Raw genomic sequence first — 13,517 nt, 5'->3', positions numbered from 1 at the left:
CTTCCAGTAACACACTCCTCCAATGTGCCCACACCTCCTAATCCTTCCCAAACAGTTCCACCAACTGGGGACCAAGCATTCAAGCATATGAGCCAATGGGAGCCGTTCTCATCAAACCACCACAAACTGAGTGGGTCACACACACAAAAGAGACATGGAAGTAGGATGGGGACTTCTCAGGAAAAATCAGAGGAAGTGGGAAAGAGAGGCAATGAGAATGCAAATGACTAAAATTCAGTGTGTGTGTGTGTGTGTGTGTGTGTGTTGGCTAGTTTTGTGTCAACTTGACACAAGCTGAAGTCATTTAAGAGGAGTCAATTAAGAAAATGCCTTCATAAGATTGGGCTGTAGGCAAACCTGTAGGACATTTTCTTAATTAGTTATTGATGGGGAGGACCCAGTCTATTGTGGATGAGTCCATCCCTGGGCTGGTGGTCCTGGGTTCTATAAGGGAGCCTGGGCAAGACATGAAGAATAGTCAGTAAGCGCCACCCCTCCATGACCTCTCCATCAACTCCTGCCTCCAGGTCCCTGCCCTGTCTGAGTTCTTGTCCTGACTTCCTTGGACGATGAAGTGATGTGCAAGTGTAAGCCAAATAAACCCTTTCCTCCCCAACTTACTTTTTGGTCCTGGTGTTTCATCATAACAATAGAAACCCTACTAAGACAACATGTATGAAACTGTCACAAAATAATAAAAAAAAAATTTCAAATGATTGACAGTGTTGCCTAAATGAACAAACAAAACCTACTTCAGTATATCAGCATATGAAATTAAAATGCATAAACTAAAATAGGGAAACATTTGTAACACAGATGACAAAGGGATATCCTTAAAATAACCTGTAAACAGTGCTCACTGGAGTAGTAGGCATTCTCCAGCTGGCGTGATAGAAAGATTAGCACGACCCTGCATAAGGATGCCGCGCAAATCCATCAAGCCTTACACACTTCCATAAGGGAAATGTGCTCCATATTCACAGTGGATTTTTTTTCAGCCATAAAGGAAAATGAAATCATGACAAATGCAGGAAAATGGACGGGGTGGGACTGGAGAGTATCAGCTTAACCAAATTAAACCTGAGTCAGAAGAACACAGTCAGTATTTTTCTCTCCTATGGAGAACTAGATTCAGGTGTGTGTACCATTCCCGAGACAGCAAACTAAGAGCCGAGGACCCATTTATTACCCATCCACATACACCCCATTACCAAAAATTAACCGGAAATGTACTTGTTCAATAATTTAGTTTCCCCCAGTGTGAATTTTTTAAAAAAAGATTTATTTTTTATTTTATGTGGATACATGCCTGAGTATATGCATGTGAGCCATGTGTGTGCTGTGACCACGGAAACCAGTGGTCAGATCTCATGTAGCTAGCGTTATGGGCAGCTATGAACCACCCATGTGGGTGCTGGGAATTGAACCTGGCTTCTCTGCAGGAGCAACAAGTGCTCTCAACTACCACAGCATCACCTCTCCAGACCAAGGGGATTTTTTTTTCTCTCTCTCTTTCTTTTTCTTGTTTTTCCTGCTAACACAAATGCTTTCATGGAACTCTCAAAGTGCTAGACTGTAGAAATTCCAGAGACTTATTTCTGATTAAGAAAAACACCAGAAGTGAAATTATACACAGGAGCACACAATTTGCCACCACATTGCTATTTTTAAAAGCATGATCTGAAACTCTCTAACGTGAAGTCAAGATTTTTGATTTTAAAGTTTGACTCAGAGTTTAAACCTGAGCTCTCTTCGGGTTTCTAGTTGTTTCTGTCAGAGGGCTGCTGAGGTGGAGGTGCCCTGTGAGGACCATCCAGTTCTGCCCAGAGGAGAGAATTCAATGGCTGCTATTGGTGTAGGACGCCTGTGAGGATGAGGGCAGCTAAGGCTACAATTGGGATGCATCAGGCAACACCCTAGACCCAGAAAGCCCTGCAACTGGGATAAAAATATGCCATAGAGCAGCTGAAAAGGAGGTTGGGTGAGACTCTAGGCTAGCTAATCCCAAAGCAGGAAAAAACAACTCAGTTACAGAGGAGCCTCGGCTGCCCCCACCACCTTTAACTCCCAGAGAACTTCAAGAGAGAGTGCCGGAAACCGCTGTTGTCTCCCCCAAACTCTGAAGACTAGTTCCTAAGGTGGAGGCAGTGTACCCGGGGCTCTTATATGCTAGTCTCTGAGGTGCCCTAACTTTTGCGGATTGACAGGGGTGGTCAGGACATGGGAAACCCACCGGTTCCACTCCCCTAAATGGAAAAGGGTTTTTCTGAATTTTGCAGCCTACCAAGAAGGGGCGCTATTTATTCATTCAGCAGTGATTATTTGTGGCTCTGAATGCGCCAGTTCCTGTTTATGGAGCTAGGATGTGGCTCCTGAAAGAAAACAGAGTCCTTTCTCTGGAAATGTATTCCAGATGACAACAAATACAATAGCCGGTGAAGTGTTACAGGGGACAGACAGCAGACTGCTCTTCTGTAGGCACCAAATGAGAAGACACGTGTCATCAAAATAGAGATGAGGGGCAGAGACAGATAACCAGGGCAGGGGGAGGTCGGGGGAGGTCGGGGAAGGGCGGCGGGGGGGGGGGGGGGGGGGGGTAGGGGAGGAGGATGGTGTTCCCAAGGCAGAGGAACTGGCAAATATATGACCCATGAGATGAGGGCTTGATGGGTCCAAGGACTGCCGGAGATCATTCGGATGAATGTGGAGAGGAACACAGTCGGAGAAGGCAGCAGAGGGGCCAGCGTACAGGGGGCTTTCATAGGCCAGCGGGAAGAACTGGACTCTTACAGAGGCAGCTGACTAAGAGGCAAGGAAACCAGTTCCGGGGTGCTGCAACCAAAGTGAGAGATCATGGTGTCTCAGTGCAGACCATTCTTGACCCCTAGAGTGATAACTGGTTGGATTCTGGGCATAAGCTGGAGATAGAGCCAAGATGTATGAAGATGCAGCCAAGATGCATGAGAAGCTATGGATTCTCTTCTCTACCGACTCTACTTTGAAGTGAAAAAGACTGAAACAAGATCGTTTAAGGATGGATAGTCAATCCTATTAAAATTTGGGGGATTGTCTAATCACAAATATGTACTTAAGACTCCAGTGTGCTGGCTAGTTTTATATCAACTTGACACAAACTAGAGTCATTTGAAAAGGGGAAACCTTTCAAATAGAAAAAAAAAAATGCTCCTGTAAGATCAGGCTGTAAGCAAGCCTGTTGGGCATTTTCTTCTTCTCCTCTTCCTCCTCCTCCTCCTCCTTTTTTTTTTTTTTTTTTTTGGTTTTTCGAGACAGGGTTTCTCTGGGTAGCTTTGGTGCCTGTCCTGGATCTCACTCTGTAGACTAGGTTAGCCTCGAACTCACAGAGATCCGCCTGGCTCTGCCTCCCAAGTACTGGGATTAAAGGTGTGTTTCACCACTGCCCGGCAGGGTTTTTTGTTTGGTTTTGGTTTTTTTGAGACAGGGTTTCTCTGTGTAGCTTTGGAGCCTTTCCTGGAACTCACTCTGTAACTGAGGCTGGCCTTGAACTCAGAGACCTGCCTGCTTCTGCCTCCTGAGTGCTGGGATTAAAGGCATGTGCCACCACTGCCCGGGGCATTTTCTTAGTGACTGATGTGGGAGGGCCCAGCCCATTATGGGTGGTGGTACCCTGGACTGCTGGTCCTGTGTTCTATAGAAAATCAGGCTGAGAAAACCATGGGGGAACAAGCCAGTAAGCAGCAGCCCTCCATGGCCTCTGCATCAGCTCCCGCCCCAGGTTCCTGCCCTGACTGCCTTCAGTGATGGACTGTTACCTGAAAGGGAAGGATGAAATAAACCCTTTCCTCCCCCAGTTGCTTTTGGTCACAGTGCTTTATCATCAAATAGAAGACACAATGCCTTCACCACTGTTTGTGTCGACTCTTTTGAGTAGTTTGAGGTGTATGTTCCTAGGTGAGGTCTAACAAGGTGACCCTTGACCTTCTCACATCAGCTCTCAGACTGAGCTTACTACCTATCTTGCACCATATGTTTGCATGCACAAGTGATTTTTGCTTGAAAATGATCTTCGGGCACAGTGCTTGCTCATCACCACTCCTAAGCACAAGAAGGCTATGATGTGCCTTGAGAGAAAAACATTTACCCTAATGTGCGTACACCCCCCCCCCCACCCCCCCCCCCCCCCGCCAAAAAGGTGTCTTTAAGTAGAAACATGTATAAAATAGGTATCAACAGATGAATACACTATATATACTTGATTTTAGCTAACAGGGCCCAAAGTGATCATTAGCTGTGTGAACAAGACAGTAATGTTTCTGAAGTCATTAAGACGACTTGGGGGCTGGACAGACGGCTCAGCTGTGAAGAGATCGGACGTGCTGAGGAAGAGAGGTCAGTTCCCAGCATTCATGTTGAGCAGCTTGCAACCACCTGTAACCCCATCTCAGGGGATCTGGATGCCTGACCTCTGTGAGCTCACACACACATACATATACATAGATCATTAAAAATAAAGTAACTCGCCAGGCAGTGGTGGCAAATACTTTTAATCCCAGCATTCAGGAGGCAGAGGCAGGAGGATCTCTGTGAGTTCGAGGCCAGTTTGGTCTACAAAGTGAGTTCCAGGATAGCCAGGGCTACACGAGAAAGCCTGAGTTGAAAAACAAAAACAAAACTGGGATCCTGCTGGGAGGTACATGCCTTTAATCCCAGCACTCGGGAGGCAGTGGCAGGTGAATCTCTTGAGTTTGAGGCCAGCCTGGGCTACAGAGTTATAGGACAGTCAGGACTACACAGAGAAACCCTGCCTCAAAAGAAAAAAAAAAAAAATCAAAATGAACAAAAACAAAACACTGGGGCCCTGTAAAGAAACTGGCTCTCATCCCTCTGCCGTGGAATAACCCGGTTTTTTAAAGCCATGCTTATTTCTATTCCTGTAATTCTATTCCTGCTGGCAGTCCATGAACCACATTTTTTTTTTTTTGGTTTTTCGAGACAGGGTTTTTCTGTGTAGCTTTGTGCCTTTCCTGGGACTCACTTGGTAGCCCAGGCTGGCCTCGAACTCACAGAGATCTGCCTGCCTCTGCCTCCTGGGTGCTGGGATTAAAGGCGTGCGCCACCACCGCCCGGCTTCATGAACCACATTTTTAACAACTGCACTCCATTACGTCTGCCAAGTCACAGAACCGCAGGTGGACAGGTTGAGCAAAGCCTAGGAATGGAGCTCCTCCCTTCAGCCTCCCTGGGGCTGCTCTTGCTGGTCCCCCTTCTCAGGCTGTAATTCCTCCCACACCATCTTCTATGACGCTGGGCTGCTGACTGGGCAGTCTCAGTCCCACTGTCAGGACTCTTAGCTTTCCTTACAGACACAGACACACCTATTCCGGCCATGCTCAGTCTGACTGTTCAGTCTCAAACCCCTGGAGACAGCAGGCAACCTGGCCACTTTGTGATATCCGGGGAAGCTATGGTATACATACCTCACAAAAAGAAGGCAATAATCATCCTAGCAACCCTGGGTCCCTTTGTTTACTCATGTTTAATTATGTGCATCTGTGTGTGAATATGCACATAAGTGCAGACACCAGGGGCATTGTATCCTCCAGCAGATGAAGTTGTGGCTGTGACTCACCCAATATGGGTGCTGGGAGCTCAGTTCAGGTGGTCTGCAAGAGTAGTGTATGCCCTCTTAATTGTTGAACTAACTGTCCAGCCCCAACCATGGTATCTCCAACAATTATTGCTACAGAGAAATCTCTCCTTCACCATAACCAATCTTTCCAAGTTTTATTCCAAAAAATTATGTGTTGAGATTAAGATGTCTATAAAGATGTCCATCATTACAATAAAGCATCCAACTGGACAGACACGACAAGGACCCAATTCAGTATGTCCTATTTCCCCGATGGGCAAGTTAAAGAAGAAAAACCAACAAAGACCCTTTCCGGGGCGGAAGGCCAGGACAGCTTCTCACTGAATTGTGCCTCCAAGGAGCGTAAGAGCCGCGGATTTTGTCTATTTATCCTTTTCTTTCTGTTCTTTTTCCTTCTTCTCCCGCTCAGCTTTAGCTTCTTCCTCCTCGTGTTTTTTAATCAACTGTTCCACTTCCTTCTGCTTGAGGACTCTGATCACGGTCTTCCCATTCTCTCTTGTTAGTGTGGCGATTTCCACTAAAAACACAAACACACATTTGTGTCAGTGGCACAAGTACCGAGCACACCGAGGTCACCATGGCTATCTCTCTCTTTCCCCGAGTCTTGGCCTTTTTCTTGCTCTCCCATGTTTTATTCTTAATGATACACCCACATTTTTATGGGAGCAGAATACCTTTGATATTGTGATACACTGCCTACCGTTTTTACCTAAAGATCTTTTCTTCACCCAGTAACTTTCTCAGTGACCAATGTGTCACTCAGTGAAGCCGGGCAGGCAGTTGTTCTGACCCACAAGCCAGAACAGCCAATCAAAGCAACACTTCTTAAAGGACTCTTCAAGTTTCTTTCAAAACAATAACCTAAAAAGCAGCTTCCATCAGGCATGGGATGCACACCCGTGATCCCAGCATTCTGGAGGCACAGGCAGGGGATCACTGCTAGCTTGAGGCCAGCTTCGGTCTAAAAGTGAGACCAAAGCCAACCAGAGGTACAGGATCGAGTTACATTTTGGCTCAAATCCTTAGGTCTGCCCTGTGGTGTAGGACTGTGGCACAATTCAAGGCTGATCTTAGTCATTTAACAGCATGGAGTCCCCAGCGTCCTGGACCTAAGGTGGCTGCTTCAATGACCTAAGTAAGACACATCAAAGACCTCCCTCTGGCCATCGTAGCTGCTCAATGGATCCCCTCACTCAGTTAGACAAACCAGGAGGGCACGGATTACCTTTCTCAGCTGACAGTTTACTGACATCCATCGTCTTATTTAGCACCTTGATAGCGAGAGCAAGTGCCGACTTCAGAGTCATCTCTCCTTCTTTGTAGTCTTGTTTCAACATCGACACGGCTGCCTAAAACCACACAGAATCAACAGTGTCCCTCAGATCTGTGCATTTGGGGGAGGACTAGAGACTGGTCTAGAAGACCAACTGCCTGAATTCATATTGACCTTGCAACCAGTAGGAACAACTTTTGACAGCAGGGAGGGTGGACATGAGATGGGAAGGGGAAGAGGGAGACCAACGTTCTGAAGGATCCTTAACCTGGGGCCTCAGTCTCGAGAAAATCATCCTTAAGAGTTCAAGTGTGAATTAACACGTGAAAAAAAAAAGTATATTTCAACTTATAATTGAAAACTTGCGCTTAGGTAGAATATCATCAATTGAGCTCCAGCATATAGCACCAGAAATCACAGGTGTTTCCTGCATGTTGAGGCTGTCATGAAATTGCTGTTATTAAATGCTGTGTTAAATAAATACTCTTACACTCATCGCTATTTCAACATTACAGGTCTTCCCTGCACTTCACAGTGTCACGAAGATACTCACAGCGCTGTTGTTTCCAATACACGTGGCTTTCCATCCCCCGTAATTCCCACTGGGGTCACTCTGATAGAGCTGAAAGCCGTAGTGCTTATCCCAGCCAATGTACAGCAGAGACACACCAAAGGGACGCTTTCCTTCAACAAAGAAAAAAATCAATAATCTCAATTTAAAAACCAACCATCTCAATTTAGAGCCGCCAGTGGATGTGGCCCAAGCCTGTCTGTGAAGTTAAGCATGCATAAATTGCTTTGTCCTCTGGCCACACAGATAAGCTCAGTCACAAATGCCACCTGTCTCTAGGAGCTGGACTCCGGCTGGGGAGGAAATGAGGACACGGAAGGCCAGTGCGGAATTCATTATTCTGTGCAAAGAATCTGTTTCCAGACTTGAAAATGTTACTTTGGCCGGGGAGCATCCTGATGATGAAGCTGCCAGTTGACAGGTGGAAGCGGACTTGTTCCTGAGTGTGCAGGAGGCTGTGGCACAAGGATGGCAGTCTAGGCTACACCGTGTGAATGTCTCACAAACAAAACGAAGTGTGGAGAATCAGAGACTTCAGAGTGCTAAGCCCTAAATCTATATCACTCCTCCAATGCCCAGGGATCATGGAAGAAGGGACAGAGATATTGTAAGAGCTAGAGGTGGTGGGTGACAGGAGTGTTTTCCAGATACACCAGAGCAGCCCCAAAATGAGCTTGCAGCAGTTGTGACAATCTGCCCAAATAGAGGGTAGATTATTGAATCTACTCTAAAAAGTAAATGAAAGATACAGATATGATATAGCTAAAAAGATAGATTATTAAATCTCCTTTTAAAAGACAATTACTAGTTTTAAATACTTTACATTGGATTGGATTTTTGTATATTGTATACAAATTATATATATTGAGATTGATACTCTTAGAAAATGCTATATGTATATTTCTAATCTTGTTCAAGATATTGTACTTATACAGTTTATTTAACAATATAGTTCAATTTGCTAATCCTTGAATGTTATTATTACCAACTATCAGGATATAAAGAAATGAAAGTTAGTAGTTAGACATTACAATCGAACTGGTAGTCATATTAGGTATGTTTGGAGACCCACAGCAGACAAAACCCAGCACAGAGGGGAGGTGGGCACAACGTCCCACCTCCAGCTGAGGACTCCCTAGCAACTGGTAGCTGCTGGGAGAGGAAATCAGCTTTCTTTATGGGTGTGACCCTTGGTAGAGGACAGTCCTACAGTGCAGGTCCACATCCAAGAGCACGGCCCTCGGTGGAGACAGTGAAACAGTGCAGGTCCACATCCAAGAGCATCTGTTCAGCACAAACTGGACTACAGGGTTTAAAACGGGAAGTGGGGACGGAAGAAAAGAACATGAAATTGGCTGGGTTCAGAGGTGCGGGACAGATTCTGAAGGAAATGGTGAGTGAATCTTATCAAAATTCATTGTAAAAAATTCTCAGAGAATACGGGCAGTGGTGGCGCACGCCTTTAATTCCAGCACTCGGGAGGTAGAGGCAGGCGGATCTCTGTGAGTTCGAGGCCAGCCTGGGCTACAAAGTGAGTTCCAGGAAAGGCGCAAAGCTACACAGAGAAACCCTGTCTCGAAAAACAAAAACAAAATCTCAGAGATTATTAAAACCCCCAAACCAAAAGAATACCAACAAAAACAAAATAACAACCTCAAAACCTTAACTCAGAACAAAACAAAGCAAAAAGTTTATTCCCCATTAAGTGCTTTAAGTTTTCGGAGTATTTCTAAAGGAACTCAGTACCTCCAAACTGTGTGTAAGCCTGCTTGATATCGCACAGTGCTGTAACCAACTGCTCACATGGAATGGGCTCCTGGTACTGCAATAAATACCTAAGGTAAAGAGATTAACATATCAACAGGCTTCTCAAAATATATACAAAGCAAGGAAATGCCCTCTAAAAATAAATATAAATAATGGGGGTAAATGCAGCGGTCACTTGTGATTTAAAAGGAGGGGTAGATTCAGTGGTCACTTGTGATTTCAAGAAGGAGAGGGCAAAACCACTAACATCCTAGCATTCTCGTGTACACAGTATTTTATGAGTTTGATTATGAAGAATATACTTTTCAATTAATGGACTTTTAAAACAACTTCAAACTCTGCAAAAGCAAGCTCTCCTAGAGACAGTTGACTCACGTGCTGTGTTACACTACTTCCTTCCATTCATACCTTTGAGCAATGAGCCTTAGTTCATTAGTCAGAACGTTAGCATCAGATGTGATGCCCGCCACACTGCAAGCCATGTCCCTTGAAGGAAAAAAAAAAAAACAATGTAAGAGAGAAAGATGCTTGCTAGGACATTTCTAAGTATTAAGAAGTACCTACATCTATTAGGGATTCACCAATTTTGCTTCATAGGACTCTCCTCAGGGAAAAGGCTTTCAAAGTATCATCTTCTTAGGAGAAGTTTACCTAATGTCATTCAGCATAAATGATAAACAAATGCTGCCTCAATTCATCAATAGATATGTTTATTCTGCCCTCTGGAAACAGGGCAAGAAAAGACACAGTAAGTAGCTAAAGCAAAGGAGCCAAAGAAAAAGGCTTTGTGGGTAGACAGACCACTCCCACACTCTGGGTACCTCTCAATGCCTGGCCTGACAGGTGTGGAGGTGAGGGGGACACAGGGTGGGGGAGTTCACAGGTTGCCTAGGCATGCACGCTCTTGTCTTCCTGTTCCCCAAAGCCCTCCCTGGCTCTCTACAGTCTAGATATCCACTGTGACTATGCCTAGACAAGCCCACAAGTTGCTGAGTAGAGTCTAAAGTGACTCTGTGGAGGAAAGATACTATGTCAATTAGTGTGCCAAAAGGCCCCGTGAGAGGTACTAGGCCCATGCAGGGAGTGTATTTCTGATGGCTAATTAACCCGACACAGAACTCAACTGCCTTCTAAATACCTATACCTTTACTCTTAGACGAAAGTGGATCCCAGCCCCCAAGAAGTTAAGTAACTGGCACAACATCATACCTTGTATAGATTGACCTTGGATTTGAAACCAAATCCGTGGGACCATAAGTACACACTTTTATTACCACACAATGCTACTCTGTCCTCGAAGTGAATTTTTTATACACATACTGAACATACTGAGACATAATACAATAAATGGGTTTCAGGGAGGTTTCCAGCAAAATAAAGCAAATACACAGATTTTCACAAGAAAAAAACACTATTCACTTCAATTCTACCATCTCACATAAGACTCCTTTCCAGATATGCAAATCCCACTTGTGTTGAAAAGTGAAATGGCTCAAACCCTTCCCCAAGACCTCACTTACTCATTAAGTTTATAAATTTTTTCAGAAAAAAAGACTTCGTCAAGAAGCTTGTGGATGTTGCGCCTCTCTGCGGCAAGGAGAACTCCATCATTGGCTAAAATTCCCAAGCAGGTGCCCGCGTGTCCAATAGCTTCCATGGCATACTCCACTTGGTACAAGCGACCTACAAAACAGCGAGACACCAATGGTCCTCGTGATCGTACACTGCGGATCCAAGAGAAACCAGCAGACGCTAGCAGGGTACAGTCAACAGCCCGACTTTTACTGTTCGACGATGGACGCCATAATCAACATGTTATTTCAAAGGACAAAAAGAATGAATTTAACACCAACATACATGTGTAGCTCCCCCCACACTAAAAGCAAAGTACTTAAACAAAACAAAAACAAACTTTCTTTGGAGCAGGTTAATTTTTCTAATTTACCTTCTGGAGAAAATATGGTGGTCCTGGAGTCATATCTTCGAGACTAGGAAGGAAAAACAGAGAGATGATGCCTATCACTGAAGTAAGCCAACATCTGGAAGCCCAAAACCCTACAACTGTATTTTGGTGCTGAGTTCTGCAGAGAAAGGAAGAAACCATTCCACTCCCCCTACCTGCTTCTGCTTCCCTTGTCCCATGTCAGTTTGCTAGCTATGAACAAGCCATAGCATTCAACAGGCAAAAGTTAAACGAAATGTGTCATGAACTCACCATGGCTTCTGAACTTTATGTAACTCCTGTGAAAAGAAAACAGGACCACTGAAATAAAAAAAGAAAAATCACAACTTAAGAAGTATTGTCTACTTTTTAAACCGTTTGATCCACACCATCATTCAACTAACACTCTATGCACCAGACAACTGTCGAAACTAAGCTAGATGCTGGACCACCACAATAAAGGTGAAAGCCAAGTCTGTCTGAAGAACTCAGAATCCAGCAGCCACAGGAAAGGGACGCAGATTATAAAGTAACACGGAAGAGGCACCGAGGGTGGGAAAAGGGGATGGACAGCAAGGAAGTTTTTGAGAAGCAAAGAAAATAAGAGTAAATCAGGCAAAAATAAGTTGAAAAGCCTCAAGTCAAGAGGAAAAAATTGGGAAAGGGTTTAGGGAAGGGCATTCCAAGTAGAGCAGGCTGAGAAAGGTTAATAAAGTGGATAATTCAACGGATAAGAGACAAATTGCTTAAGCCTGATTTGGCCCTAAATTTGGGGGTGTGGGAGGTGGTGGTACACCTGGGCCTCGTTTCTTCAAAAGACAGCAAGACTGCCTTTGTGGGAAAATGGCACCTCAGAGTCCAATTCCTATATTGCCAAATAAAATGAGATTATCAGGAATCGAGGCTGGAAAGCTAGAAAGACATCTGAAGGGTCTGCGTGCTCAGGTGAGAACTGAACTTTCTCTCTTCCTCATGATGGCTCCGTCGAACGACTGGGCGCAAGGACCAGAAGAACTGACGGACGTTTTAGAAAAGCCCTCAGGCCGACGAGAGGCCGAGGGCAAGCTAACCTGCCGGGTGTCGGCTCCAACACGTAGGAGACACAGAAAGGTGGCCCCGGGCACAGCAGCCAGGCCACGGCGGGTTTCGGATGAGGCTGTGAACACAGCCACCTCCACGCCGGGCGCCGGAGCCACCAGGCTTGGGCTTTCCCCGCAGCTCCACTTTCCCGAGTGGGCTCGCAGCGCCGCAAGCCGCCCCCACCCCTCGCACCGACCCGGTGGGTCCCAGAGCCCGGGCCCGCCGTCCAGGCCGCGCGGGGGGTGCCCGACGGCGGCCGGCGGGGGCCAGTCCCTGGCAGGCAGGCAGGCAGGCCGGTCACCGAGGAGGCGGGTGCAGAGTCATCGTGCCCACGGCTCCTCGGCGGCGGCCGCCGGCCCGCGCCGGGATCTCCACGCAGACGCCTCCCCCCACCCCCGCCCGGGAGGCAGCGAGCTCGCTCCCGCGGGCCCCGGGGGGCTGAGCCTCACCGGAGGGAGACAGTGAGGGGTGCAGATCAACGCCGCTGTACTCGGCTGGAGAAGCACCGAGCCGGAGGGCCAAGCATCCGCGGCGAATATGGCTCCCGAGCGTGCGCAGAACCGCCAGGGGGCGGGGCGGCGAGGACGCGGAAGTCCTCCTGGTGGCGGGGCGGGGACCGTCGGCCCTCGTGGACATGGGAGAGGCGCAACCTCGGTTTAGGCTGGGGTCGGCGTTAGAGGACGGGTTGGAGGAAGGAGGGGAAGAGCCTGGTCTGCGGAAAATGGAACTAGATTCCTGTTGGACTTCGCGTTCCGCTTTCACTTTCTCTTCTGTACTATTCTGACGGAGGCCAGAGCAGCAGCTGTAGACAGAACCAAATCGCTTGCTGATCCAGCCTTGCCCCTTAATAGTTTTTCCCCTTCGTCCTTCCCTGGAGCCTTGTTTTCCCCTTTCTCAGATCCAGCTCTTTTAATCGGGAGAATTCCTCTTCCTCCATCTCTTCTTTTCTTACCTGGTTTCTGTGCCTATGCTGGGGGTTTGAAGAGCTAGTGGGTTGACTATGCTTGGTTGAATACTGTCATCTCAGCCCACTGGTCAGGGCCTTTGTCTTCTGTGTAGGGTGCAAAATGATTTGGATCTAGGTTTTTTTTTTTTTTTCCTTTTTTTTTTAAAGGGGGAAGCTTAGAAATCAGTGGCATGTAGCCTGGGCCTGGCCAGTAGAGGGAGTGTTTTTGAAAGTTCAGGGCCAATTTGGTTTGCTCTGTGAATTCCAAGCCAGCCAGGGCTACATAGGGAGACTGTCTCAAAAACGAGA

The 13,517-nt window shown here is 46.5% G+C and overlaps 1 protein-coding gene and 1 pseudogene across 4 annotated transcripts; one reads left to right on the top strand and one right to left on the bottom strand.

Annotated features, from left to right (window-relative positions):
* Nucleotides 1–5,749: 5,749 nt before the first annotated feature.
* On the bottom strand, nt 5,750–12,841 carry Psma4 (proteasome 20S subunit alpha 4). 4 transcript variants are annotated; one of them, XM_006971572.4, is made up of 9 exons: nt 12,712–12,841; nt 11,456–11,503; nt 11,186–11,228; nt 10,761–10,923; nt 9,649–9,726; nt 9,220–9,308; nt 7,456–7,586; nt 6,855–6,978; nt 5,750–6,146 (listed from the first exon to the last, which is right to left on the bottom strand). In XM_006971572.4, the coding sequence occupies exons 2-9, from the start codon at nt 11,456–11,458 to the stop codon at nt 5,992–5,994; spliced, it is 786 nt and encodes a 261-aa protein (XP_006971634.1). In that variant the 5' UTR covers nt 11,459–11,503; nt 12,712–12,841; the 3' UTR covers nt 5,750–5,991. The 4 variants fall into 4 exon arrangements, with proteins under 4 accessions (XP_006971634.1, XP_006971633.1, XP_042136899.1 ...); XM_006971571.4 differs by having other exon boundaries at nt 11,456–11,481; nt 12,712–12,835; XM_042280965.2 differs by lacking the exon at nt 12,712–12,841 and adding an exon at nt 12,253–12,452.
* Nucleotides 12,158–13,351, top strand: LOC143274396 (uncharacterized; annotated as a pseudogene).
* Nucleotides 13,352–13,517: the final 166 nt, after the last annotated feature.

This window comes from Peromyscus maniculatus, chromosome 7, assembly GCF_049852395.1.
Source record: "Peromyscus maniculatus bairdii isolate BWxNUB_F1_BW_parent chromosome 7, HU_Pman_BW_mat_3.1, whole genome shotgun sequence".
Taxonomy (NCBI): Eukaryota; Metazoa; Chordata; class Mammalia; order Rodentia; family Cricetidae; genus Peromyscus; species Peromyscus maniculatus.
The sequence above is the reverse complement of the archived record's forward strand: the minus strand, read 5'-3'. Positions and strand labels throughout refer to the sequence as shown.